This window comes from Rhinatrema bivittatum, chromosome 7 (genome assembly GCF_901001135.1).
Source record: "Rhinatrema bivittatum chromosome 7, aRhiBiv1.1, whole genome shotgun sequence".
In the NCBI taxonomy this organism is placed as follows: domain Eukaryota; kingdom Metazoa; phylum Chordata; class Amphibia; order Gymnophiona; family Rhinatrematidae; genus Rhinatrema; species Rhinatrema bivittatum.
This window is the reverse complement of record NC_042621.1, coordinates 295,095,124-295,122,022: the sequence shown is the minus strand read 5'-3', so window position 1 is coordinate 295,122,022 and position 26,899 is coordinate 295,095,124. Positions and strand designations below refer to the sequence as shown.

Here is a 26,899-nt window from a genome sequence, read left to right as displayed (position 1 = left end):
CTATAGGTATTACCAATTATTAGGCTTATTCAATATTTGTTGATAGTTAATGTGGCTTTCAATGCATACTTCACTTTCAATGCATATCCAGCATAGCTCTCTGCTTCAACGGCAGGGGAGAAAGACCGATGCTTCACGCATATCCAGCATAGCTCTCTGCTTCAACGGCAGGGGAGAAGAAAAACTGATACTTCACGCATATCCAGCATAGCTCCCTGCTTCAACGGCAAGGGAGAAGTAAAACTAATAGTTCATGCTTAATCAGCATAGCTCTCTGCTTCAACGGCAGGGGAGAAGAAAAACTGATACTTCACGCATATCCAGCATAGCTCTCTGCTTCAACGGCAGGGGAGAAGAAAAACTGATAATTCACGCATATCCAGCATAGCTCTCTGCTTCAACGGCAGGGGAGAAGTAAAACTAATACTTCACGCATATCCAGCATAGCTCTCTGCTTCAACGGCAGGGGAGAAGAAAAACTGATACTTCACGCATATCCAGCATAGCTCTCTGCTTCAACGGCAGGGGAGAAGAAAAACTGATACTTCACGCATATCCAGCATAGCTCTCTGCTTCAACGGCAGGGGAGAAGAAAAACTGATAATTCACGCATATCCAGCATAGCTCCCTGCTTCAACGGCAGGGGAGAAGAAAAACTGATACTTCACGCATATCCAGCATAGCTCTCTGCTTCAACGGCAGGGGAGAAGAAAAACTGATACTTCACACATATCCAGCATAGCTCTCTGCTTCAACGGCAGGGGAGAAGAAAAACTGATACTTCACGCATATCCAGCACAGCTCTCTGCTTCAACGGCAGGGGAGAAGAAAAACAACCAACAAGGACTGAATTACATAGTCTGGGTAAACAAATAAGTATGGGTGTAGCTTGCTTATTGCAGTGGTTACTACCCCTAACTAATCAAGCTTGATATTTCACTTGGATGCAGCTCCATCACTGCTCTCTGCATTAATGGTGGGGGTGAAAGGGAAATAGAACCAAAGGTTACTAAGAGCCAAGAGAAACAGATAAGTATGAGAAAAAAACAGAAGTGTGAGGCTTGCTGGGCAGACTGGATGGGCCGTTTGGTCTTCTTCTGCCATCATTTCTATGTTTATGTTATGTTTACCACATCCCGCAATACTACCTATGCGAAGCGCTAACATAGCGAGCAGTGCGGTAATTCTAAAATTACCCTTAACACACCCCTTTTTCTTACCGTATGCGTTATACATGCAATATTATAGCGTTTTGATGAATCTAGGGGTTAATTAGCAAATGATCTGACCAAGGATACAGTTTTAAATTAGAGACCTTAATGTAAGAAGGGTAAGAGTCCTGGCAAGATTAAAGTATGGCCTGCCGTCATGTGTTTTACTGTAAGGATTGAGGGTGAATACACAAACTCCTCACTATAGGAACAGTTACAGTTGTCAACACAGAGATTAAAGTCCCCAAGTAAGATCAACTCATGATTCGCTACGGTTAGAAATGTGAACCGTGCTAAAAGATCTCTAGTGTCTTTCTTAAAAAAATTAGGAGGCCAATAACACTGCTAACTTTCAAAATTGTAAATTGAAGCACCAAAACCTCAATGCCATGAATACCAGGAAGAGTAAATCAAGTAGAAGGTAGAAATGATTTAAAAATTACAAGAACATCCCCTCTCTTCTTATTTACTGAAGAATGAAACTCAGTTGACTAACCCTGTGGACATAACCAATTCACAATAACATTATCTGCATCCTGGTTCTAAGCTTCAGTAACACGAAACGCATCAGTACAGCTGCCCTTAAGTAAAGCAAAGAATGTAGGCACTTTGTTTCTTACTGAGCAGGCATTGATGTAAGCCATTCTGATATTTCTAGTCTTACTGGCACCTAAATCCATGGACTCTTCAGAGAGATATTATAAAACTGGCAATATTAGCTCTCTGTGACCTGTTAGTTCTTTTTTAAAATTTGCAAGGTCACAATGAACCAAGATCCGTGACAAATGAAGTAGACAGACTATTCTGATCTCCACTGTTATTAAGACACATATTGATCCAACAAAATACTCAAGAAATTTGAATGTTTTGCATGATTTTATCTTGTGCGCAAGCCTTGTCATTTTGCCTCAGCTTTTGGGGTCTCAAGGAGAAAAACGATAGGGACCAGGCTCCTTATAAGCATTCAGATTTTGATAATGGTCTCACCATATATACACAGTACCCAGACTGCCATCTGATGGCCTGCAGAGTGAAAGCCCAGCATCTGCCAGGCACCCTGGTGTGTTACAACCAACTAAAGCTAACAGCCATGATTAACTGAACCCTTGCATGCATTCTGGAAAACACAATGCTACGATAACTCATCACCCCGCGAAGAAGCAGCAGAGAGAGCACGCTCTCATGCTTGCAGCTGTTTTGCTATGAAATGTGTTTAACTATTGTAGAGGGTCATCAAGCCACCTCAACTGCAATGCAAAAGGCAAGTTTGTTTGAATTTTTTTTTTTTTTTTACATTGAAGACACAAGCGTGATATTAGAGGATCTGAAAGTAATAATCAAGATGCAGTGATCCTTTGCCCAATCATGTTTTGCAAGGTCATTTCCCCACGCGGATTGCAAATCAAGAGAGTCTATAATTGCAAGCTGCTGCTGCAAAATTCTGAAAATTTGGAAGCAGTGTTATAGTGAAAATAAGCTGCAGTTATATAATAGCCTTAATGCAAACGGCAGTCAAGGTAGAGTTCTGCACATCAGATAAACTCGATACAGTTGATTGCACTTATCCCATGAAAGTCTACGTAAATCAGTGTTTATCAAATGGGCTCACTAATGGCTTTTTCTGGTGACATGGAAGTGGCTGCTGCTGGATCACTGCTGACCGCTTCTGTCCATCTCTCTGCCCAATCATGAGTTTGACCCGTATAGTGCCTGTCCCCCCCGCGCTGTTCTCTTTCTTGGGAGAATTAGACTATAGCTGTAGATGTGGCAGTAGCCAACAGGCAGCGAGCAGGACAGCGGAGCTCGGCCAGGCGCTGGCGGCAGGAGGAGAAGCACTGGTAAGAGAGCGGCAGCAACGGCATTGGTGAGGGGCTCACTTCATTTTCCTCCATCGTTCCCGATGCGCTTCATCACCCTCTCCTCACCACCATTAAGAGGAGAAGGGTCTGTTATTCTGCTCACCTCCTGCTGGTGAGATGGACAGGGAGGGGGGAAGGGAGAGGAGGTGGACCCCCAGGTGCATCAGAAAGGGGGATAAGGTGAATGCACTGTGGTTAAAAACCATCAAAGTAGCCACCAGCAAGAGTTGATGGCCGCATTGGGAAGCCACCAAAATGATTTTTGTGAGAACTGCCAATTTCGATGCATTGCACCGTCTTTATAATGCGTTAGGCGGTCATCATTTTGAGTCTTACGAGGAGATGCTGCCGTAAAGTGGATAATTACAACAGCATTTCGTGTAGTCGGGAGTCACAGTACAACGGCCTTATAGAGCACGACTTGAACAGAGAAGGCACGGAAAGCGATGGTGACGGGGAGAGATGTCCGTCACCGCACTTAGCACCACTTCAGGGGCTCAGGATATTCTGGTGGATTCTGCTGGGAAACTCTGAAACCTTTGCCAACATGGAGTCTTAAACAAAACGCTACAAAGGGCTTGTTTTATCCCAATGCTTACTTCAGCTGCAAGTGCAAAACATGCATTTTGAGTCAGTATTCAATTATACGCCTTTATTATCAGGGATACATGTAAAATGAGCTTAACGGATACCGATTCCAACCAGTTTTTCCATACCGAAAAGTCCACCCCCTCCTTTGCAGTCCATTTTTGGAACACCGATAACCACTGGAATGTAAAATAGTCCGGCCGAGCATCACTTTGCGAACAGAAATAGCTCGGCTGAAGCGAAGAACAAGGAGAGAAGCAGATAAAGTGCACGCGATGGATGGCCTGACACTGACCTTCGTTGTGAAAGTGCCCCGCTGAGCTCACGGCATGCAACGCCGACACCGCTCGTGCGCCCTGCACCCGGACGAGAGCTCTGCTGGCACGGCACCGGCCTGCTGTAAATCAAGGGCACGGGACTTGTGTCCCACGTCGGGATTCAAGGGACCCATAGAAGGGCAGACGTCCCGAGACCATGCGCTTCCACAGACGTCAGCAGTGCTTCCACTTTAGAGCAGCAGCATTAAGAAATCTTCAGAATACCAACGTCTCCGTTTGGTCCTTATGATGAATTAATTGCCTTTATGTCGAGCTGCACTGCTCATGTTCCCTCATTCATTTTCTGTCACCATGCTGTTTTGAAAAATCCCTTTACCATAGTGAAAAACCTCACCAGGCATGGAACGTGGATTCTTCTATCTAAGTATACAGACAGAAAGGGAGAGCGGGGGATGCAGGGGGGAAGCAAGGTTTACGGCCCGCAGCCCAGGGGAGCTGCTCCTGCTGCAATCAAATCACTAGAGGAAAAGGCAAACGGAAAGAGAAAAGGATTTTACATCCTAAGACACCCGTGACGTCACATTCTATGGAGTGCGACTATTCCAAACTCTGAATGATGCTGGCTTTCTCAGTTCTAATCTCCCTCTACCTCTGTATGCTCATTGACACTGCAGGCTGCCAGAAGACGTTCTCCTCTCCCTTCTTTCCTGCACCTCAATCGTTCTCCTACGAGAGCACTTCTACAGCGTTTTACACGCAACAACAAAGCCTTTGAAAGGAGTTGGTTTTGACATGGTAGATGATTGTGAGAAAGTGTCTTTCTGAGCTGAAGGCATTTCTTGCCCGTCTGACACCAGAAGCACAATTTTTATGATGGGCGACTAAGTAAATTAATATTCCAACCGGGCAATTTGGATATTTTGAATCCCCCTTTGATTACATGGCGTGGACCTCTGGTGCTTCTTTTGACTGGTGGATTCTACATGGCCACCATGCTTTCCCGGAAATAGATATTTACTACTGTTACACTTGAATCTACCCTCGCGAAACCTCATAGCCTGATCCCCCTTCTTCTAGAACTTCCCTTCCCACTGCAAGAGGCTCACCTCCTGGGTTTCAGGTATTTGAATGTCTCGGTCATATCTCCCCTGACTCTCCTCTACCTTTCTCCCGTTGTGACACACCTGATGGACAGTGCTCACACTGCTCACAACAATCCACAGCTAAACTAAAAAAAAAAAGCCTCAATAAGTTTCTCTCTTAACAGAAATACATTTTTGTACAAGCTGCATTCTCTGTCCCCCGTGGGGCCATCAACCTCTTGTCTTCTGCTCTCACTCTCGGGCCTAGCAGGGGAAGACAGAATCAGTTATCACTAGCCCGGAAGAGAAAGAGGATTTCCATTTCTTGCCGGGCTCTGGCAGGAATGGAGGACAAGAGCTGTGTCCTACTGGGACCAGTGAGTGAGGGTCTGCCTTGTGAATCGTACAGCCTTGCACACCCTCCCTCCCCACACAATTACAAATTATGCATTTATAATAGTTTTTACATGAAAAACGGAAAAAGTACAGTCTGAGGTAAAAGAAATATCACTTACAACGTGTATATTATATTTACATGCACTGTGGTGCCAACTAGAAAACCCTGCAAAAAAAAAGACACTTGGAACCCCTCTCTCTTCAAATTTGGCTCAGCACTGCTCCTGCGCGGGTTAACCTCACGTCCTCTTCCGGGCCATACCACCCCCACATGTTCTTTCTAGATGGCTGCTTCCTGCGGAGAGCCCCGGCGGAGGAGGAGGAGATCTCTGCATTCTGCTGGGACAGAGATTAGCCAAATCCGCAGGAGGACCAGGGAGCTCGGTATTCTGAAGCGGAGGCAGCGACACACCGGTTGAGAATCGCTGCTCTAGGGTATGAATAACCAGACCCTTAACTTTCATCTCATAGGGCTTTGGATGCAGGCTCTGAACCATTTTGGAAGCCCTTCTCCGGACTGCTTCTACGTGTGTCCGTACCTCTGGAAGGAGGTCAATGTCCCAGGGCAACATCTCACAAAGGAGCTGTACAATGTCATGAAAACGGGAGGTGATGAACTAGTTATGCCTCTCCCTATGCACCCCAGCATCCCTCTGGCTCTGGGCGCTGTACTATTTGGCTATCCTGAAATCACAGGTCTCTCTCCTACTCTCTGGCCATCAATCTCACTTCTCACCTTGTACCACTCCTTCCGACTTCTGCACCCCAAATGTATAACTGTATTTTTTATTTTTTTTTTTTAGAATTGAAACTTAATTTACCAAAGCAGTCACCCATTCCTCAAGGTTTCCTCAATTGCTTCTCATGCCCTCTACTCCCCTCAGGCCTGTCCACACTGTTGCAGATCTTGGTGTCATTCGCAAAGCTACAAACTCCTTTGTAGCTGCTCTGCAATATCGCTCGCAGAATTAGTGAACAGAACCGGCCCGGGGACTGATCCCTGAGACTCTCCCCTCCATCACCTTTCTTTCTTCAGAGCAAACCCCATTTGCCAGGACGCTCTACAGAACAACCTGTGGACCCTATGGCCTTCAGCTGTCTATGTCTAATGGAGCTTAGTGCTAATGCAGACAACTTACTGTTTATCAGGTCTTTGCCCACGTTTATTTATTTATTCATTCATGCTGATATTCTGCAATTTCCAAAGTAGTTGCAGATTTCAACAAATCTATGACAGAGGGCTGTGTTCCTACTGGGTTGTGTACATCTGGTGTGACTCCGATTCTCAAAAAGCTCTCTCTGGACCCTTCCTGTTGTCTGAATTATCATCCAGTGGAAGCAATTCCTTTCTTATCTACAATTTTGGAAACCATGGTGACATCACAGGGGACGGCATTATTTGGCAAGGGGGAAAGATAACCCCAGTCTGAAAAGGGTGAAGTAAGCAGGCCCACAGCACAGACGCCGCACTATTCTCAGTGAGTGAAGGGGAGAAGGACCTTTCCTCAGCCTTGTGGATCATAGCCCTGGTTGGGCTCTGGGCAGGTAGCGGTGAAGGGTATCCTGACTTCAGCTGAGATTTCAGACTTCACCCCCCTTTCTCCGATTCTTTTAATAGTTTTAGAGGCTATCTATACACAGACGACATCCAACTTACTATACCACTGGGGAAGCAGGATGCTGTGGTATAGAGGATAAATGACAGACTGGCGGTGGTTCCCAATTGATTGGTACAGAGCAAGCTTATGTGAAGTGCATCGAAAGCAGACATTTTGAAGATCAGGCAACGCCACTGGCAATTCCTCTCGTTTTTGAAATAGGAGCTAAACAAGTTACTGTAGTAGTTTTTCTTGAGGCCAAATTTAAGTTAGAAAAGCAAGAAGATCATTACTGCCTTTCTAAAACTGCAAATGGTGAAAAAACTGCTTCCTTGTTTAATCGCTGGTGGTTTCCCACCCAGACTACTTCAATAGCCTGTGTATGGGGGCTTCCTGGACGAATCATACAGAGGCTACAGGTGCTCCCTAAGTGCAGCGGCCTGAGTAGCTCTAGGCCTTTCAATGCAAACTCCTTCCCAAGAGACGCTCGTGGCTTTGCACCGACTCCCACCTGTAGCTTGAGTTCAGTTTTGCGGGACAGTGGGCCTCTCTGTTTCTTGAGGAACTGGCACGGTATCACTCAGTGCAGCGTTTATGATCGAGCCAGGGGAAGCACTACTCCAGAGTCCCCACCTTAGGGCAGCTGTGGCTGCGCCCATCAGCTTGGAGTAAGGCACTGGCCGACATCAGCTACGAATTCAATGGCCTTACTTTTCGAACGACGGTGGAAACTGGGCTGTCGCGGACACCTTGGGGACCTGACTGCTCCGGCTCTGAGTGACAGGGCTGGGCGGGTTCTTCTGGTTTCGGTTTTGCGCTTTCTGGACAGGTATACCAGACCCAGTTGTTCTGCGTCTGAGTGTTAGGGCCGGGCTGTTGGCGGTTCTGCTTTTATTACTGTCTCGTTCATGCTGAGGAAGTGATTGATGTTATTGCTCGTTTCATGTGGAGTCTTAAGCTGCTTACAGTATTATGGCTGGCGAGCATGAACGCATTACTGGATTGTTTTTGTCTGTACTAATGTCTTACTGTATTTTATATTTCATGCTGTACACAGTTTTTTGGGGGTTTTTTAATTGGGCAGTACAGAAGATTTAATAAAATAAAACGGGTCTTTTAGTGGACCCAGCAGAACCTCTCTAATCTCCCTTACTATCCCTATGGCTTTGTGCACGTTCAGATTTTCTACTGAAATATTCTCTAACTTAAATGGCCCCGCATCTATCGTACTTCCCTATGTAAATAATCAGCAGCCCTTCCTCAATAAATGCCAAATATTTCTTCAGCATTTCTCGTCTTTCCTTCTCCCCCCTCTCTCAGTCTTACAGTCCTGGACAAAAAATCTCCTCACCTCGCTTTACGCCTTCCCCCCCCCAGCTCGGCCATCCTGACTCCTTTCACATACACTTCCCTGCGCCCCTCCTTTTCAGATCCTTTCTGTGTTTTCTGCCATAATCCTTTACAGCCGTCTCTTTATTCTCTTACTTTTAACAGAAATAGGTATCGCGTTTTTCCATCTCCCCCCTTTATAGCACAGCCCACGGGCCTTCCCACCCTCTGCCCTCTGCCCTCTTCCCACCCTCTGCCACCTTAAGCTACTTCTCCAATCCAGGACTCTGAGCTGCGTGCGCGACTCCTGTCCGCCGCCTTGGTTGCTATTAATCAGGCCATACTGTCCGATGATCGCCGGTGTTCAGGTGAGGACCTACCTAAACGCTAGGAGCGCTTCCTCTGTTATATCAACGTACCAGGTCCCGTACTGCCACACCGACCAAGGACGGCCCCTTAAAGGGAGGCCAGGATCTCCCCACTTCTAACAACTCCAACATCAGACATCCCACGATACCTCCCCTCTTTACATGCCCTCCATCAAACCTTTGGCAAGCTGTTTCTTGACCACACTGGACAGGGTCCTCCTTAGCTAATCTGATAAAGGAAGCCTTGTTCTCAAAAAGCTGGTCATAAATATGTTAAGTTAATCCAATAAAAAAGGCATCGCCTGCAACCGGTTCCTTGACCTTTCTTTCTACGTGTCTAAATGGACAAGTACGGCAACACAGCAATAAGTTATTCAATAAGCGAGAAGGAAAGAATAATGAAAAGATTTACTGGCTCCAGTGCAAATGTCAAGCGAGTTTGTTTTGCAATGTGCCGAGGAGTGAAATTAAAGTTTCATTTTCTTTAAGCTCGCAAAATGCCTGTCAAGGACTTCGCCAGATGCCACGTAGTTATCTCTAAAGAGCCTTTAATGGAAGCTGAAAAGCCTGAGCCCGTCTAGAAACGACATCTGAAACGCATCTCCCCTCCTGCTCCGTAACCCAGAGCAGCCCAGTTAAATGGTTTTGGCAGTGCTGCGAGTACACGCAGACCCTCTCTTTTTTTTTTTTAAAGAGAATCACAGATTAGAGGGCCACTTGAGCAGCAGCGAGGTTCTGCCAGACGGTCAGTGCCGCCGCGCGAGAGCGGAAATACCTTTATCGGGGAAGGCGTGCTCCAGCTCGTGCAGGTCAGGCAACACGTGCATGCAGTTGATGCAGCAGTAGGTGAAAAAATCCAGCACCACTACCTTCCCGGAGAGGTCACTGTGCAGAGAAATGGGACCCTCGGTGTTCAGCCACTCCAGACCTGGAATTCACAAAATAAAGACTTCTTATTAAAGATTCAAAAACACCAAGAAAAAACAAACTTTTCCCCCTCTCCAGAACTCTGAAACAATTCACAAAACCTGACCAGTATTTATTTAAGGTTTTTCTATACCGGCATTCATGATAAGATCATATCATGCCGGTTTACATATAATAGGGGGTGCAAAAACTGTTCTTTTAACAAGTGCGAAGGAAGCAAAAGTTACAATAAAACAAGGTTGTAGAACTGGGGGAGGAAGGAGATAAGGATAGCAGCGTAAAAAATTTACAGAGGTAACTTATTTACAATGTGCAGTGCTGTAAAGGTTTACCTCACGCCATCAGATATCTCACTTATTCGGACAGTATTTGGAGGGAGGGGGAGGACATCTACCTACACCCACTCTTATTTTCTCTCCTCTCCTCTGGCGAACTGAGTTCCCTTGTTGGTTGAGACACCGAGGTGACCCCTCCTCCGAGGCTCAGGGGGCAGCTCTGCAGCAGTGGTCATTTTACTTCCTCCCTTCAGCCCCCAACCGGCCCAAAACCTTGAATGTAGATCTCTTGCACTGCAGCACACAAAGCTGAAGTCAAGAAGCAAGGCCGGCGCTAAAGCATTTACTTTTCTGGCAATTTTCTGCCGTAGCTGTGCACAGCGGGAATAAATCTTACCCCTAACAGAGAAGCATTAAAAACTCTAACAAGTGCCAAGCTGGGTCAGACCATTGGCCCATTGAGCCCGGCGCCCTGGCTGTGACAGTGGTAAATCCAGGTCACTTGGACGTTCCCGGCAGATCTTAATGGGGAGATCCAGTCCCTGTTGCTCACTCCCTAGGACCTACCTGGCTTAACAATCGTTCCAAACATTTTTTTATTGTTCAAACCCAGCCATACTAGCCTTGACTATATCCCCCAGCTCAGCTTGATTGTGCTTTCTTAAATCTGCTGCCAGTCATTTTCATGGAAGACCCCCTAGTTCTATACTAACAACTATTCCTTATTTCCCACCAGGCAGGATCTTTTAAAGCTCTACTAGTGTCGAAGTCTGATAAAAATGACAGGAGCGAAATGGCACGTGCAGGCATAACATGTACCCCTCTCCTTTATCCACGTGCATGTATTTCAGGGGGTATAAAAGCTGGAATGCGGGTACGAGACGCACGCTGCGGGGATCCCAATGCTCGGCAGTGCAGTCTGCGCACGTGCACACGGCAGCACCAGCAGGAGACAGGTAGCAGGCAAAAAAGCATTTTAACTCTTTTTTTTTTTAATTACAAATTCCCAAGGGACAATTTTGGCTGGGGTAGCGAAAGTCCACCCTAAGGAAGTACACACCGCTTAGTAATGTTGATCAGCAGTATGGAACTGTTATAAATAAATACATACATGGAATAAATTGTTAAAAGGGCCTGAAAAGGCAGCGTGGATTTCCTCAGCAGCACCAATATATTCTGAGCGTGACTGGCAAAGTGACCAACACACAAAGCTAGCAGATTATATATAAAGAGAGACCATGTTTCCCTCAGCCGTCTCTTCTGCAAGCTGAAGAGCCCTAACCTATCAGGGAGCCGTTCCATCCCCTTTATCATTTTCCTTGCCCTTCTCTGATTCTGCTATGTCTTTGTTTGAGATGCAAGGAACAGAACTGCACACAGAACTTGCACCTTGGAGAGACAATATGATATTCAGAATTCGCTCAGCGGTTGTTGGACCTCCCCCTCAAATTATGGCGTATTCATTATAGCCATGCCTCCACCTTTACCCGCCGGCTTAATAACGATGTCTTTACGTTGTTGAAGTTCCTTAAGGGCTTTTCTTTCACAATAGGATAAATTATGTCCTCTCCAAGATGACGGCCCTTCAAGCTTACCTATATCACATAAGACTTTTTTTCTGAAAAGTCTACAACACCGAGTCCATAGGTCCCGGAGGGTTCCATTCAGAGGGATTCTTCACCAGTGAGTTCTCAAAAAATAATTTACATTGCAAAGTCCTCATAAATTTGAAAAATTTGATAGCGAAATAAAAAAGAATCATGTGCAGGTGTAGGCACAAAGGATAACCCCTTACTCAACACTTGGTCTTGTATTTCAGTTGGTGAGCATCCAGAAATATTAAACATAATACACTTGCTCACCTTGCTATTGTTACTGTTGATCACAGTGGAATCTGTGATCGCGTCCACAGACGTTCCCCACTCTGTGTCGCATGTTCGACCAACTCGGTGACAGCCCTGAGGAGGGCACCCTCTGCACGGAGGGCGTCCGAAAAAAGGTGGATTGGGAGGACTATCTTCATTGCTTCCAGATGATCCATCGGCGTACGAGGTGAATGTTACTTTTTTTTTTTTTTTTTTTTTAACAACTTTAACTTCAGACAACCAAGGATAAATAGGACCCTTTTTGTAGTCCTCTTCATCTCTGCGAAATGTCTTGATTTTAAAAGCTTTAATTCCCCCCCGAAACTTCTCCATGGAACGCTGAAAATCCTTAAGTGAAGTATCAAAAATATAAAGGACAGAATCCTTCTTCAAATTCTCAAGCATCGCAGCGGATTGTTCCCTTAATCCCTTCAGCTTTTTTTGGCTTGTTCCACAATTAACAACATAAGTTCCATTGCACATTTATTAAGAATTGCAGATCATTTCTCCAAGAATTCAGGGTATTCACAATAAACCTTACGTTCCCTTAAGAATCCTTAATCCACGGGGACTACGTTGATGTTTTAAATATTCCAATAGGGTGGCACTGTGTAGTTCTGTCCTGATTAAACGTTTTTGTATGGCAGACAGACCCTTCCCATGAGTCAACAGATAGAGAATGAGTCTGTGAGTCACTAAATAGGATAAAGCATAAGCATTGTCAAGTTAAATGTAAGACAATGATAAGACAGGTGAAGAAAGAATTTGAAATGAAGTTGGCATTAGAGGCAGAAACTCATAATTAAAACTTTTTAAAATATATTCGAAGCAAGAAACCTGTGAGGGAGTCGGTTGGACCATTAGATGACCGAGGGGTTAAAGGGGCTCTTAGGGAAGATAAGGCCATTGCAGAAAGACTACATGAATTCTTTGCTTCCATGTTTACTAATGAGGATGTTGGGGAGATACCAGTTCCGGAGATGGTTTTCAAGGAAGATGAGTCAGACGAACTGAACGAAATCACTGTGAACCTGGAAGATATAGTAGGCTAGATTAACAAACTAAAGAGTAGCAAATCACCCGGACCAGATGGTATGCATCCTAGAGTACCGAAGGAACTCAAAAATGAAATTTCTGATCTATTAGTTAAAATTTGTAACCTATCATTAAAATCATCCATTGTACCTGAAGACTGGAGGGTGGCCAATGTAACCCCAATATTTAAAAAGGACTCCAGGAGTGATCCGGGAAACTATACAGTAAGCCTGACTTCAGTTCTGGGAAAAATAGTGGTAATGATTCAAAAGATCAAAATCGTAGAGCATATAGAAAAACATTGTTTAATGGAACACAGTCAGCATGGATTTACCCAATGGAAGTCTTGCCTAACAAATCTGCTTCATTTTTTTTGAAGGGGTTAATAAACATGCAAAATAGGCTCGACGCGCGTAACCCCCATGCGCGTGTAAATCCAGCCAGATTTACGCGCGCAGGGCTTTTAAAATCTGCCCCATAGTTGTGATGGAGAAGGTACAGAGTAGGCAACCAAAATGATAAAGGGGATGGAACAGCTCCCCTATGAGGAAAGGCTGAAGAGGTTAGGGCTGTTCAGCTTGGAGAAGAGACGGCTGAGGGGGGATATGATAGAGGCCTTTAACATCATGAGAGGTCTTGAACGAGTAGATGTGAATCAGATAATAGAAGGGTACTTGCCAGGTTCTTATGGCCTGGATTGGCCACTGTTGGAAACAGAATGCTGGGCTTGATGGACCCTTGGTCTGACCCAGTATGGCATTTTCTTATGTTCTTAGGACTAGGGGGCATTCCATGAAGTTAGCAAGTAGCACATTTAAGATTAATTGGAAAAAATTATTTTTCACTCAACGCACAATAAAGCTCTGGAATTTGTTGCCAGAGGATGTGGTTAGTGCAGTTAGTGTAGCCGGGTTCAGTAAAGGTTTGGATAAGTTCTTGGAGGAGAAGTCCATTAACGGCTATTAATCAAGTTTACTTAGGGAATAGCCACTGCTATTAATTGCATCAGTCTATAACATATACCAATACAAGGGATGCTTGTGTCCTGGTTTTACTTATGTACGGTGGCTATTGTTCAAGGACAGCCAATTTTATGGGTGTCCTTCTTTTTAGCCCCGTCTATTAATCTTTATTATCCAAAATTCAATGTAGATTTTCTATTTTGTCTTTTTCTTTTTTATCTAAAAAGATCCCCTTATCTCCCCGTTTTATGAGGCGACCCGCTACTTGTTTGTCAATACTTATCAGGACATCCGTCTCAGACAAACAAGTAGCGGGTCGCCTCATAAAACGGGGAGATAAGGGGATCTTTTAGATAAAAAAGAAAAAGACAAAATAGAAAATCTACATTGAATTTTGGATAATAAAGATTAATAGACGGGGCTAAAAAGAAGGACACCCATAAAATTGGCTGTCCTTGAACAATAGCCACCGTACATAAGTAATACCAGGACACAAGCATCCCTTGTATTGGTATATGTTATAGAATTATTATTGAAGGGAAGAGGTTGGTTGATGAACATTAATTGCATCAGTAGCATGGAATCTTCTTAGTGTTTGGGTAATTGCCAGGTTCTTGTGGCCTGGTTTGGCCTCTGTTGGATACAGGATGCTGGGCTTGATGGACCCTTGATCTGACCCAGTATGGCAATTTCTTATGGGCCAGATATTAAAACATACGCGCAGGTGTAGATTTGTGCGCGCAACCCGGCGTGCACAATTCTATGCCCAATTTTATAACATGAGTGCGCAGCCGCGCGCATGTTATAAAATTCAGGGTTGGCGCGCACAAGGTGGTGCACACTTGTGCACCTTGCTCGCGCTGAGCCGCTCAGCCTTCCTCCATTCCCTCCGAGAAAACTTTCATTCCGCCCCCCCACCTTCCCCTCCCTTCCCCTACCTAAACCCCCCCTTACCTTTAACTTCTAAGTTGCGCCTGCCACCGGGCAGGCGTAGGTTATGCGCACCGGATGACAGCCAGCCTGTGATCCCGAGCACAGTGGCAAATGGCCGCTGTGCCTGGAGGCTCCGACCCCGCCCCCGCCCCCTTTATCAAGCCCCAGGACATTCGCACGTCCCGGGGCTTGTGCGCGTCGCCGAGCCTATGCAAAATAGGCTCGGCACACGCAGGAGGGGTTTTAAAGGGTTATGCGTGTATGTTACGCACATAACCCTTGGAAAATCCGCCCCTATGTTCTTATGTTCACTTTTTTTTTTTTTTTTTTTTTTTAATTGCCACAGAACACTGAGCCGACGATTTTAATGTATTATCCACTATGATGCCTAGATCTTTTTCCTGGGTGGTAGCTCCTAATATGAAACCTAACATCATGTAACTACAGCAAGGGTTATTTTTCCCTATATCTATATTAAATTTCATCTGCCATCTGGATGCCCAATCTTCCAGGCTTTTAAGGTCCTACTGTAATGTATCACAATCTGCTTCAGATTTAACTATTCTGAATAGTTTTGTATCATCCGCAAATTTGATAACCTCACTCGTCGAATTCCTTTCCAGATCATTTATAAATATATTGAAAAGCACTGGTCCAAGTACAGATCCCTGAGGCACTCCACTGTTTACCTTTTTCCCCACTGTGAAAACACTTTTTTTTTTAAAGAAGATTATTAAAGCTAAATTCAGGTCTCCCATTAAACTGGTTGTGATAACTCCTGCTGTCTTCCAGTTCTCTCATTAGCCTCCTTAATCTATACTTATCTATCTTTACATTTCTTATCCACAAGACCTCATCCAAAGATATTAAAATATCCATGGTTTAGAAAATCCACTGTCTGGACTTTTTTTTTTTTTTTTTTTTTTTTAAATTCTTTATTTCTAAATTTTCACATTTCAAATATACAGAAACATTCAAATAAATTCCACTTAAATCCTTCTTTTTCCTTTCCATTCCAGAAAAGTTACAAATTATATATTGTATATCTAAAATTAGAATTTAAGCAAATTTTCATAAGAAAACAATAGAGACTGTAAAGGAACATCAGGATAAATTTAGGAGATATTAACCAGGATAATCCTTCACATTTTCAAGCTTACATATCAAGCTGGATATTTTATCAGCCACAAGATGTATTCTCAGAACCCTGTAACAACTCGACAGATGGTATATCAATAGGCACTGGAGTTGATGCAGCGGGTTGTTGAGCCTCTAGAAATTTTTTGGAGTTGCTCAATTTGAAAAAAGACATATTCATATTCCCCTTTTTTGATCTCGCATCTACAAGGGTAGCGTAGAAAAAAGGAAAAACCTAATGAAATCACTTTTTGTTTTAAAAGAAGAAATTCTCTACGCTTTGTCCTTGTGATGGGGGCCAAATCCAGGTATATTTTAACTGTCTGACCATGAAAAGAAGTTGGAAATTTTTGAAAATATTTTTTCATTAAAATACCTATGTCTTTAACAACTATAAATGAAACCAGTAGAGTATTCCTATGTATCACTTCTAGGGTCGCGTCTTCTAAAAAATTTGTAAGATTGGCTGGAATTGCAGCTCTTTTAAGGAAAAAATGACACGTATTAACAGAAGGAAGTTCTTCTTCTGAATAGGACAATACTTCTCTAAGATATTTTTTAAGAGATGTGTATGGAGACTCGCCTAGAACCTGAGGAAAGTTTGTTATTCTAATATTAAGATGACGAGATCTATTCTCCAATAATTCTAACCGATGGGATGATGCTAACTGATCTTTTATAATCATTAAATTTAATTTCTGTAACGACTGTATTTTATCTTCATTTTCTTTAACTTTTCTAGATATGACATCATGTTTTTCCAAATTAGCTTGTACATTCTTTTGATAGTCCAATGACATTGAGTCCACCTTTTTCTCCAATCTTATTACTGCAGTACTCACACTTTTGACCGCATCCCAGATTGCCTCAAGGGTTACTTTTTCAGGCCTTGTTGACAATCACTCAAGTTCTTCAAAATTCGAGGAACTTGTTCCCTCCTGCCTTTCCACATCAACCTTCTCTGGGATGAATGGTTGGGCAAACTGTTCCTCGTTAGAGCGTTGGACCGGGGGAGGTCTAACATCCGGGCTTAAAGAGGCCTCCTCCAAAGAGCTTCCTGTATCTCCTACCAAGGAAGCTACACCTGGATCATCGGCATTCTTTTTTTCCAGCTGAATCAAAAATGTTTGAATTTCCTGCTGCGATGAGGTGGAGTGCACAGGGTCTGGGGGGTAAACCCGTATTTTCCCCTTCCTCTTAGCAGGCATGATGGAATGAGAAAGTCAAAAACTTTTGTTTATGATGCAGTTCCTTTAAACCTGATAAAATAAGAAAATCAAAATGCAATCTTGCTATTTCTAACTCAATCAAATTCAGGCAAATTTGGGCGAAGTTGGGCAAAGTTGCGCGCGCCCAAGGGGCGCACGCGGCTTCGGCAATGCACCGGTTCGGCGACGCGCCATAGGGGAGGTGCAAATTATAGCTGGTCTTCCGGCGCCTCCCTGTGACGTCGTGGGGAACCCAGCGTCTGACTCTCCCGGAGAGAAAACAAGGTAAAGTTCAGCTTTTTACCAGAAACAGATATCAGGCAGTCTCTGAGTAGTCTCAAGGGAAGGCGCAATTTATAGCTGGTCTTCCGGCGCCTCCCTGTGACGTCGTGGGGAACCCAGCGTCCGACTCTCCCGGAGAGAAAACAAGGTAAAGTTCAGCTTTTTACCAGAAACAGATATCAGGCAGTCTCTGAGTAGTCTCAAGGGAAGGCGCAATTTATAGCTGATCTTCCGGCGCCTCCCTGTGACGTCGTGGGGAACCCAGCGTCCGACTCTCCCGGAGAGAAAACAAGGTAAAGTTCAGCTTTTTACCAGAAACAGATATCAGGCAGTCTCTCCACTGTCTGGACTTTGATAGCTGGCAAGACAGGCCTGGGAGGAGGAGACAGTGTCTTCTGCCCAATCAGCTGCCAGCAAAGCAATTTCAGCCTCCGTCAGGGTCCACGGGAGAAGGGAGAATGAAGGAGGAGAGCAGGCTGCAAAGCATGGAGAGGGGAGGGAGAAGAGAGGAATGCAGGGGGAGAGGAGAGAGACTTTAAGGTGGCGGAGAGGAGTGCACAGTAAGTGCATTTCTTCCTGGCCAAGTAAGGCATGGAGGGATTTTTGAATTTATTTTATTTTATTGTGTTTGTATCCTGTCCCTCCCATGTTCGGGGAAGGTATTACAGGCATAAAAACAGCTGGCTTACACATACATTACATAATTAAAAAGGCCCATATGGGGTCACGTGATGCGGTGATGCCAAGCGGACGCTCTTAGCCCGGGCTCTGTGCCTCGCCCTCCTATCATCGGCTATAATCCCCTTCATCTGAACACTAAACGGCGAATTTTCTCAAAAGGTAACAAAGATCAAATGTCTATTGATCATTTTATGCTGAAAGGCACAAACACCATGCCTCTGATGGGTGGAAAAAAAGACAAACTGGCTGAGACGGGGTCTAAAATGGCGGACACCCCAGCGAGACCGTCTACGCCTAGTTCCCCGGCGATAAGCCCAAATTCAAATGAACTCACAATAAATGTCACAAATGCCGTCGTGGCAGCATTAGACGGCAGATTTAATGAGCTGTCCGCACAATTTAAAGAGCTCAAAGATTCCTTCGCTGAAATACATCCGCAACTAACCTTGGTGGAGGAGCGGGTTTCTACTATCGAGGATGAACATCTTACAACACAAACCAAGTTAAAAGAGCTGGAGCAAGTTGTTCTTACCCCAGTCGGACAAAATAGACGATTTAGAGAACAGAGCACGCCGCAATAACATCCGCTTGGCAGGCTTCCCGGAGGAGATGCTAGAAACATGGCTCCTAGAGGCCTTGGATTTAACTGACATGCGGCCTTCCTTCCATATAGAGAGGGCACACCGACTTGGGAGACGTAAGGAAGGAGACTAGAGACCCTGGCTCATAATTGCTAAATTATTAAACTGGGCTCAGAAACAAAAAATAATGCAGGCTTACAGAGCGCATGCTGCAGTGAAGTACAAAGGTGCAGAAATACACCTGTTCCAGGATTTTTCAGCAGCCCTCGCCCAGAAGAGAAAACAGTTCAGCCCCGTGTGTACGGACTTGTACAACAAAAATATTAAATTTCAACTTGCTTATCCAGCTATATTGAAATTCCGGCACGGGGGTAAAGAACACATCTTTACTGAGGTAGCTCCGGCGAAACAGTTCATCACTACCATCGGATCGTGAAGATTCCTAGCTTCCTTAGAAACGGAAGCCATCGGCTGGAAAAGTTCACCTTTACACAGTATTTTGGTACAGCTTATCCCGGCTGCAGAACAAAGGAAAGACAGTAGGTGGTAAAACTACACTCTACAACAGAAGAATAACGGTGATCGGTTACGGCACGTGCCAAACTGGACTTATGCCACGGAGTCCTATCGTCAAGACATAAGAGACTCCGGACATGGACTATGAGACTGTCCTTGGGAGAGAACTAAAAGAGTTAAAACCATGGACGGTGAGCACCCAACCTTTCAAAACTATGGATCTCTGCAGTTCTTGGGGTTTTTTTTTCTTTCCTAGGGTAAAACAGCCAGAAACTGTGAAGGTGAGCTCTCGGGGAGGATACCGAGAAATTTCTATTGCTACAAGTATGGGTTCTCTTTTCAATATTATTGTGTGCGTTTTGCTAATTACAAAACTCTTTTTTTCAGCATGTTGTATATTTTTTACATGGAGGGCAGGGCACGACGCATCTAAACGTACCCCCCACTTATTTTGCTTCCTTGTGTGTAAAGGAATAAAATGAGACATCTAAATAATCGAAGGGATGGAGCTGGGGTGGGAGGGGGATTGGGGAGGGAATTCATGTACAAATACGGTTACTTTATATAATGGATTACTAGGCTTGAAACAGGCATGGGTACGAGATGGGGCAGAGTCCATTTTTGTTTTTCTTCTGATGGTGGGTTCAGGCTGGGGAACCCACTATTTTCTTCGGATAATCATTTTACATGGTAATTCAATTCAGAGCTCCCTGGTAAGTCTACTATGAAACTAGCCAATTTAAATGTTAATGGTTTAGGACACCCTGTCAAAAGAACTAAGGTACTGCAATTTTTCAAAAGGTCGAAAGCACAAATTGCTTGTATTCAGGAAACACATCTCACAGCAGTAGAAAGCGCGAAGCTCAGAAGAGACTGGGTAGGCCAATGTTTTTTCTCTGCTGCAGTGGGGAAAAAAGCAGGAGTAGCAATGTTGATTCATAAAAGTCTCTCCTTTCAGTTGACAAAAGAACTAGTTGATCCAGAGAGACGGTTCATTGTTATAATAGGAAAACTGAATGGGAAAGATATAACCATTGGTAATGTCTACGGACCCAACTCCCCTTCCCCATCATTTTTCACGAAAATCATTAATCTCCTTACTGTTCATGGGGTGGGGGAACAGCTGCTAGTGGGAGACTTCAATACTGTACATGACCCCTTATTGGACCGATCCAACAATAAACCCACACTGCTTAAGCCAACTCATAAAACAAACATTCCCCACGTATGCCAAAAACTAAATTTTTTGGATTACTGGAGAGTGTTACACTTTGAGGAATGAGATTACACCCATGTATCTAAAGCCCATGGTACGCTTTCCCGTATAGACTACATACTGGGTTCAGTAAACCTGTTTCCCTTTATTACTTCTATAAGTACAGGTACACCTGGCGTATCTGACCATGCCTTAATATGGGCAGACATTAATTGGGATGGCAACGTTCCCCAAAATAACTGGTGGAAATTTCCAACTTATATGAAAGATGACAGAAATTTCCAAAATTACTTAAAACACAAATGGGCACAGTTTCAGGAGTTTAATCACCAGCACCAAAGTGACCCGGAACTGTTTTGGCAAACAGGGAAAACAGTCATACGAGGGGAGATAATATCCTTTTTACACCATAGGAATAAGACTCTGAATGCGGACATATTACATCTGGACTAACAACTCAAGACGGACAAGCTAGCCCTCATACAAACACCGTCCCAAGCCCATTGGGCAAAATATCTTCAAGCTTTACTGCAACAAAGAGCTATTAAATCTTTACATTATAAAGAACACTCTTTTTTCCGCTTTGGCAATAAGTCAGGGAAGACGCTAGCTAACATGGTTAGACTTCGCCAGTCAAAAACCTATATAGAAAAACTAAGGTCACCACAAGGCAATTGGGTACACAAAGGAGAAGAGATAGGTGAAATAATGCGAATGTTCTACACACACCTATACACGGAAGATAGGACGGGGGGCCTACTGAAGAAGATGAATTCTTCCGCAACATTCACCTCCCTAGCTTAACAGACTCGAAGCGTGAAAAACTAAATGCCCCTATCACAAAGTTAGAAATCCTGGCGGTTAGAAACAAAAGTAAATCGGGGAAAGCGCCCGGACCAGATGGGTTCACATACGATTTTTTTCAAAATACTTGGAAATAGGATAGTAGATTCGTTACACTCTTTCTATCTCAATGCCCTATCCATCGGTAGGCTCCCTTCTGATTTCAATAAAGCATATATTACTGTTCTTCCTAAACCTGGTAAGGATCCAGGATTACCAGCGACCTATCGACCAATCTCCCTTTTGAAATGTGACCTTAAACTTTTAGCGAATGTTTTAGCAACCCGCATGAGCTTAGTCTTACCTGCCCTTATTTCTCCCCACCAGGTGGGCTTTGTCAAGGGACATTCCTCGAGTTCACATATAGCTAAACTGCTCACAGCCATTCAGTATTGTCAATTACACCAAATCCCTGCTACGGCTGTGAGCTTAGACTCCGAAAAAGCATTCAACAGGGTCTCCTGGGGTTATTTATTTTCAGTACGTAAAAGGTTTGGTTTTCAAGGTCCTTTGTTGATATAACAGAGAAATGTATGACATCAACCGACGTCACATATACTAGCGAATGGAATGGCCTTCTTTCAAAGGCCTTTACCCCCAAAAGATGGGTACGACAGGGTTGCCCCCTGTCCCCCCTACTATATATCTTGGCAATCGACCCATTATTACGATTTATCGCTCAAGATGCACAGATCCCTGGTTTAAATTGTAAAGGACAAGTTTTTAAAATTGCAGCATTTGCTGATGATATACTAATTTTTCTTACATGCCCGCAACAAGCATTACCGAAAGTCCTCTTGCACCAACTTTCCTATGGCAGTTTTTCTGGTCTTAAAATAAACACGGACAAATCCGAAGCCCTGGAAATCTATGGTAATCTTCAACATATTTGGGGGCCGTCTTTTCCATTAAAGTGGGCCCTAGGGCCTATAAAATATTTAGGAGTCTTAGTTCCCAAGGGGCTTGATACCATCTATAACATAAATATCCAACCCATGCTACAAAAGACTAAAAGAAGGCTTCAACAATGGCAAGAACTGCCACTCTCTTTGAATGGACGAGTCCACCTTCTAAAAATGATGGAGTTGCCAAAATGGTTATATCTGTTACAAATGCTCCCAGTTTGGCTAATACGCAAAGACCTGTCTCAGTTGAATGGAGACATCAGAAGGTTTTTATGGAAAGGGAAGAGATCAAGGCTAGCTCTAAAATACCTTACGCAAGCGCCGGGAGAAGGGGGCTTAGCATGTCCAGATTTCCGTAGCTACAATTTAGCTTGTATGTTACATCACATTAGGGATTGGTTGTTAGGCACCGAATACTTCTCCCCAACAGCCTTCTTGCAAGGTAGCTTACACGGCGCTTCTCCAGCTGTGTTGCTGCAGATAAACACACACAGCTTACCACTGGACTGCAACCGGTTCCTACTGGTTGACTCTGGCAGGAAGGCCTGGGCTCATTTTTGTAAGATTATCGGACCTTTACAGCCAGAGACCCCTCTCATACCAATTTGTGCTAACCCTAACTTTCCCCCAGGGCTAGGCAAAACTGTTTTCCAAACTTGGGCATCTCATGGTTTGATTTTGGTTTCTCAAGTGATCCAACCAGCTACGGCACACCTGTATAGCTTTTCTGAACTCCAAGCCAAATTCGACCTACCTAAACATGATTTCTACGCTTATTTACAACTAAGGCATTATATTCACTCCACTGGATTCCTCTCCATACCAACTATCTACAGAGATCGTGTAGAATGTATTTTAGGCATAGACAAACCCATGTGGTTCTCGTGTTCCTCTTTTTCTAGTTTGTTACAGGGTCGCCTAAGTTCTACCTCCTGTCAGACCATTTGCGACCGGTGGAGAGGAATACCAGAAATGGCCATCACCCCTGACATGGCCAAATGTTACCTTCTAAATATTAGAACTATTTCTGAAAATGTAAACCTATGAGAAATGCAATTTAAATTTATTTGGAAACTGTATTGTACTTCTGATCTTGCCTATCGGATGAGGCTTAATTCCACCCCCAAATGCATGAAATGTGAGATAAGACACTGAAGATTATTTCCATAGTTTTTGGTCTTGTGTGAAGATTCAGTCTTTCTGGTTGGCTATCCAAAGTCATTGCTCAAAACTCTCCAACTGTTCACTTCCCTTGCATCCCACATTCTGGCTCCTGGGTAGTGCAATGTTCCCATCTCTTGACCTGGACCCTTTAGTAGCACAATTAATGGATAAAGCTGGCTTGCTAGCTAAACAAACCATTTTGGCAAATTGGACCTCTAAACTGACCCCACATTACAACCAGTGGGTACAAAAAATGATTAAGTTGGCGACCTTTGAGCAAATGACAGCTAACACGAAGAGTGAAGGACGGAAATAGTCCACTTTAGCCCTTTGGAAACCGTTCATGGAATATCATGCCCAAGGGACCTTCATGGATATCATTTCTGAGTAGGAACGTGGCTACACAATATTTCTGATCTATTATATACTCTACTTTAAGAGTTTTGCAGACCCTTTTCCGTATGTCTGTGATGACCTGTTATCATTCCTTTCAAATAATATCACTTTGCACTGTGAAGAAGGGGAGGGGGGGGGGGGTTAGGGTAAAGAGTTCACCGTATTGGCAAGTTGGGACTAAACAGGTGTTGCATTTTTATACTTTGTCTATTTTTACACATTTTTATAATATATTGCACTGTTTTCGGGAGGTATATTTACACTGTTCTTATAGCTGTTTACCACCGTTGGCAGCCTTTTGCCATGCACGTTACAAGACGAAAGTTAATATTACTTATCTGCTGTTAGCCTGTTCTCTTCCCCTGTATATATTTCATATCAAACCCTATTGTTCAGACGCTTCTACCATGTACTGTACTGATATGCTCAACAGTCTCAACCCTTTACTGTACAATATGGTTTGTGATATTATGAAACACCAATAAAAAGATATACAAAAAAAAAAAAAGCCCATATGCAAACAGTAAGGTAATAAAAATCCTAATAAAGCATTTAAAATGACTGTGTTATCTGAATATAGATCAGAAATGACCCAATCCAAACAAAAGCATTTCTTCAAATCATAGTTCCTGAAATGTAAAGTAATCTTTTCTATTTTATGTGCCAAAAGAAGGAATCTAATCCACTGAAATGTCAAACTGCACAAACAGCTCGTTTGTTTGACATTATTTTAAATAAAATCTATTTTTATGTGTTTTATCATCTTTATGCAACCGCTGCTCTGCAGAATTCAAAAGACTCCCAGAGCTGTTTGTTGATGTGCAGCCTCTTTCATTTTCCTTGGCCTGACAGTTGTCTCCTGCTCAGATCAGTCCTAGCCTCTGCTGGGCTACAGCGCCATGAGCCTCCCATCCAGCCCAGCCCTCAGGCTGACGAGATGAAGCCAGGAGGTCAGACACCGCAGCTCGTTCTAAAGCCCAGGGCATGAACAGGGCAGGTCTGGCCTCTCGGCGTCACCATCTGTGCAAGGACCGAGATGTTCTGTCTCTGCAACCCGCCCATCCTTGACCAGCTCGAGAAGCAGTAGCCAGAGAGGAGGCGCTCAAAAACCAAACCCAGGACTCAGAAAGCCTCCAAAGCACTGGAGCGGTCCATCGAGATCCATCCCAAAGAGCACACAACTCCTCATTCTTCTGAAATAGTACTCAATAGATGGCTCAGCCTCTGACAAGCTATCGGAGAGAGCAGGTGTGGGGGATGCTGCAGCCCGCTGCTAACATCTCCTGGAATCTCAGCACCGTTTTACCTGATGCCCCAATGTTATTTCTACTAATTCCCTCAGCCTCTTCACTGCAAAATTAATTTTTACAGCAAATAAGAGACACAAGCTGCCTCAACAGGACAGACATCTGCGACGGAAGGTATTCCACACATATGCAATAAGTGAAAAGCTTTCATGGGAGACTCATACAATAAGAGGTGCCGTTTATTACTGGGCTAGCTAAGAGAAATGAATGCAGAGAAGGTTCTGCGTATAAAATCCAACATCCTCAAATGACTCAGGAAAGGGAAAAGTGGATGACAACTTTATTAGATACATAGAAAAATTAATGCTTAAAAGTTTTCAATTACAAAGATCATGTCAGGACTGGAAGGTGGCAAATATGACACCAATTTAAAAAAAAAAAGGGGGCTTCAGGGTGATCCAGGAAACTATAGACCGGTGAGCCTCACGTCAGTGCTGGGCAAAGTGGTAGAAACCATTGTTAAAAACACACTCACGGCCATATACATAGATAGACATGGCATAATGGGGAATTGTCAACCTGGTTTTAGGAAGAGGAAGGCGTAAACAAACACGCAGATAAGGGTGAGCTGGATGATATAGTGTATGTGGACCTCTGGAAGGCATCTGGTAGTCCCCCATTAGAGAGTCCTCAGGAAATGACAAAGTCATGGGATAAGAGGCAATGCCCTAGTGTGGACAGGTAACTGGTTAAAAGGCTGGAAAGAGAGAGTAAGACTAAATGGTCTGTTTTCCAAATGGAGAAAGGTCATTAGTGCTGACCTGTGCTGTTTAACATATTTATAAAAGATCTGGAAAAGGGAACAAATTTGCAGATAATACAAAACTATTCAAAATTTTATTTTTAATTTGTTGGAGGATTCTGTATTTTGATCATGTTGTACGCTGCTCTGGACAGGTCTGGTATCTTGAGTGTTTGGTATATAAGAAATAAATAAATGCATTTCTTCCGTCCCCCTCCTCCAGCGAGGATCCCGGCATTCTCCCCCTTCACCACTCCCTGATGTCAGTCCTCTCCTTCCCTCGTCCTTAATACATCACTTGCATGTCCTTGGCTTGTCTTCTTCCTCTTTCCAACCCCCTCCCCCCATTTTTCCTTCAGTTGAATCCCAAGTCCTGGGAACTGTGTCTGTTCCAGCCCTCATAGAAATATAGAAACATAGAAATGACGGCAGAAAAGGACCAAATGGGGGATCATCAGGTGGGTAGCAACTGCCGTGCAAGTTACCCCCCCCCCCCCCCCAAATACTTATTTTCCCAAACTGTTAAAGTCAGGGCCCTTGCTGGTTTCTGTCTGAGTCCAGTTCCCCTTTATCTCTTGCCGCTGAAGCAGAGAGCAATGTAGGAGTTACAACACAAGTATAAGACTTATTGGTTAAGGGTAGTAACAGCCGCACCAGCAAGTTACCCTCATGCTTATTTGTTTTCCCAGACCATAAAGTTCATGTCTTCATGGTTGCAGTGTGAAATGAATTCTCCTTTTTGTCTTTTCTCCTGCCATTAAAGCAGAGAGCAATAATGAGATGTATCAACAGTATGAAGGCTTGATGGTTAAGGGTAGTAACCACCACACCATTAAGTTACCCCATGTGCTCTTTCTTCATTTCTATTCTTCAGCCTTTAGGGATCCACAGGGTTCGTCCCATGCCCCTTTGAAATCTTTCACTGTTTTTGTCTTAACCACCTTCTTTGGAAAGACATTCCAGGCATCCACCACCCTCTCCATGAAGAAATATTTCCTGATGTTGGTTCTTAGTCGTCCTCCCTAAAGTTTCATTTTGTTACCCCTATTTCTACTGATTTCTTTCCAACAGAGAAGGTTTGATGATTGTGCATCATTAAAACCTTTCAGGTATCTGAAGGACTGTTTCCTATCTCCCCTGCACCTCCTCTCCTCCAGGGTGTACATATTTAGGTCCTTCAACCTCTCCTCATAAGTCATTTGATGGAGACTCCCC

General features: G+C 43.9%; 1 protein-coding gene across 1 annotated transcript in view; it reads right to left on the bottom strand.

The window, feature by feature from the left end:
• The window catches only part of NHLRC2 (NHL repeat containing 2), a 167,858-nt gene that overhangs the window by 127,498 nt on the left and 13,461 nt on the right, over positions 1-26,899 (bottom strand). The window contains exon 2 of the mRNA XM_029610452.1: positions 9,485-9,637. Coding sequence (XP_029466312.1) covers positions 9,485-9,637 — 153 coding nt within the window. The remainder of the gene's footprint in view (positions 1-9,484; positions 9,638-26,899) is intronic.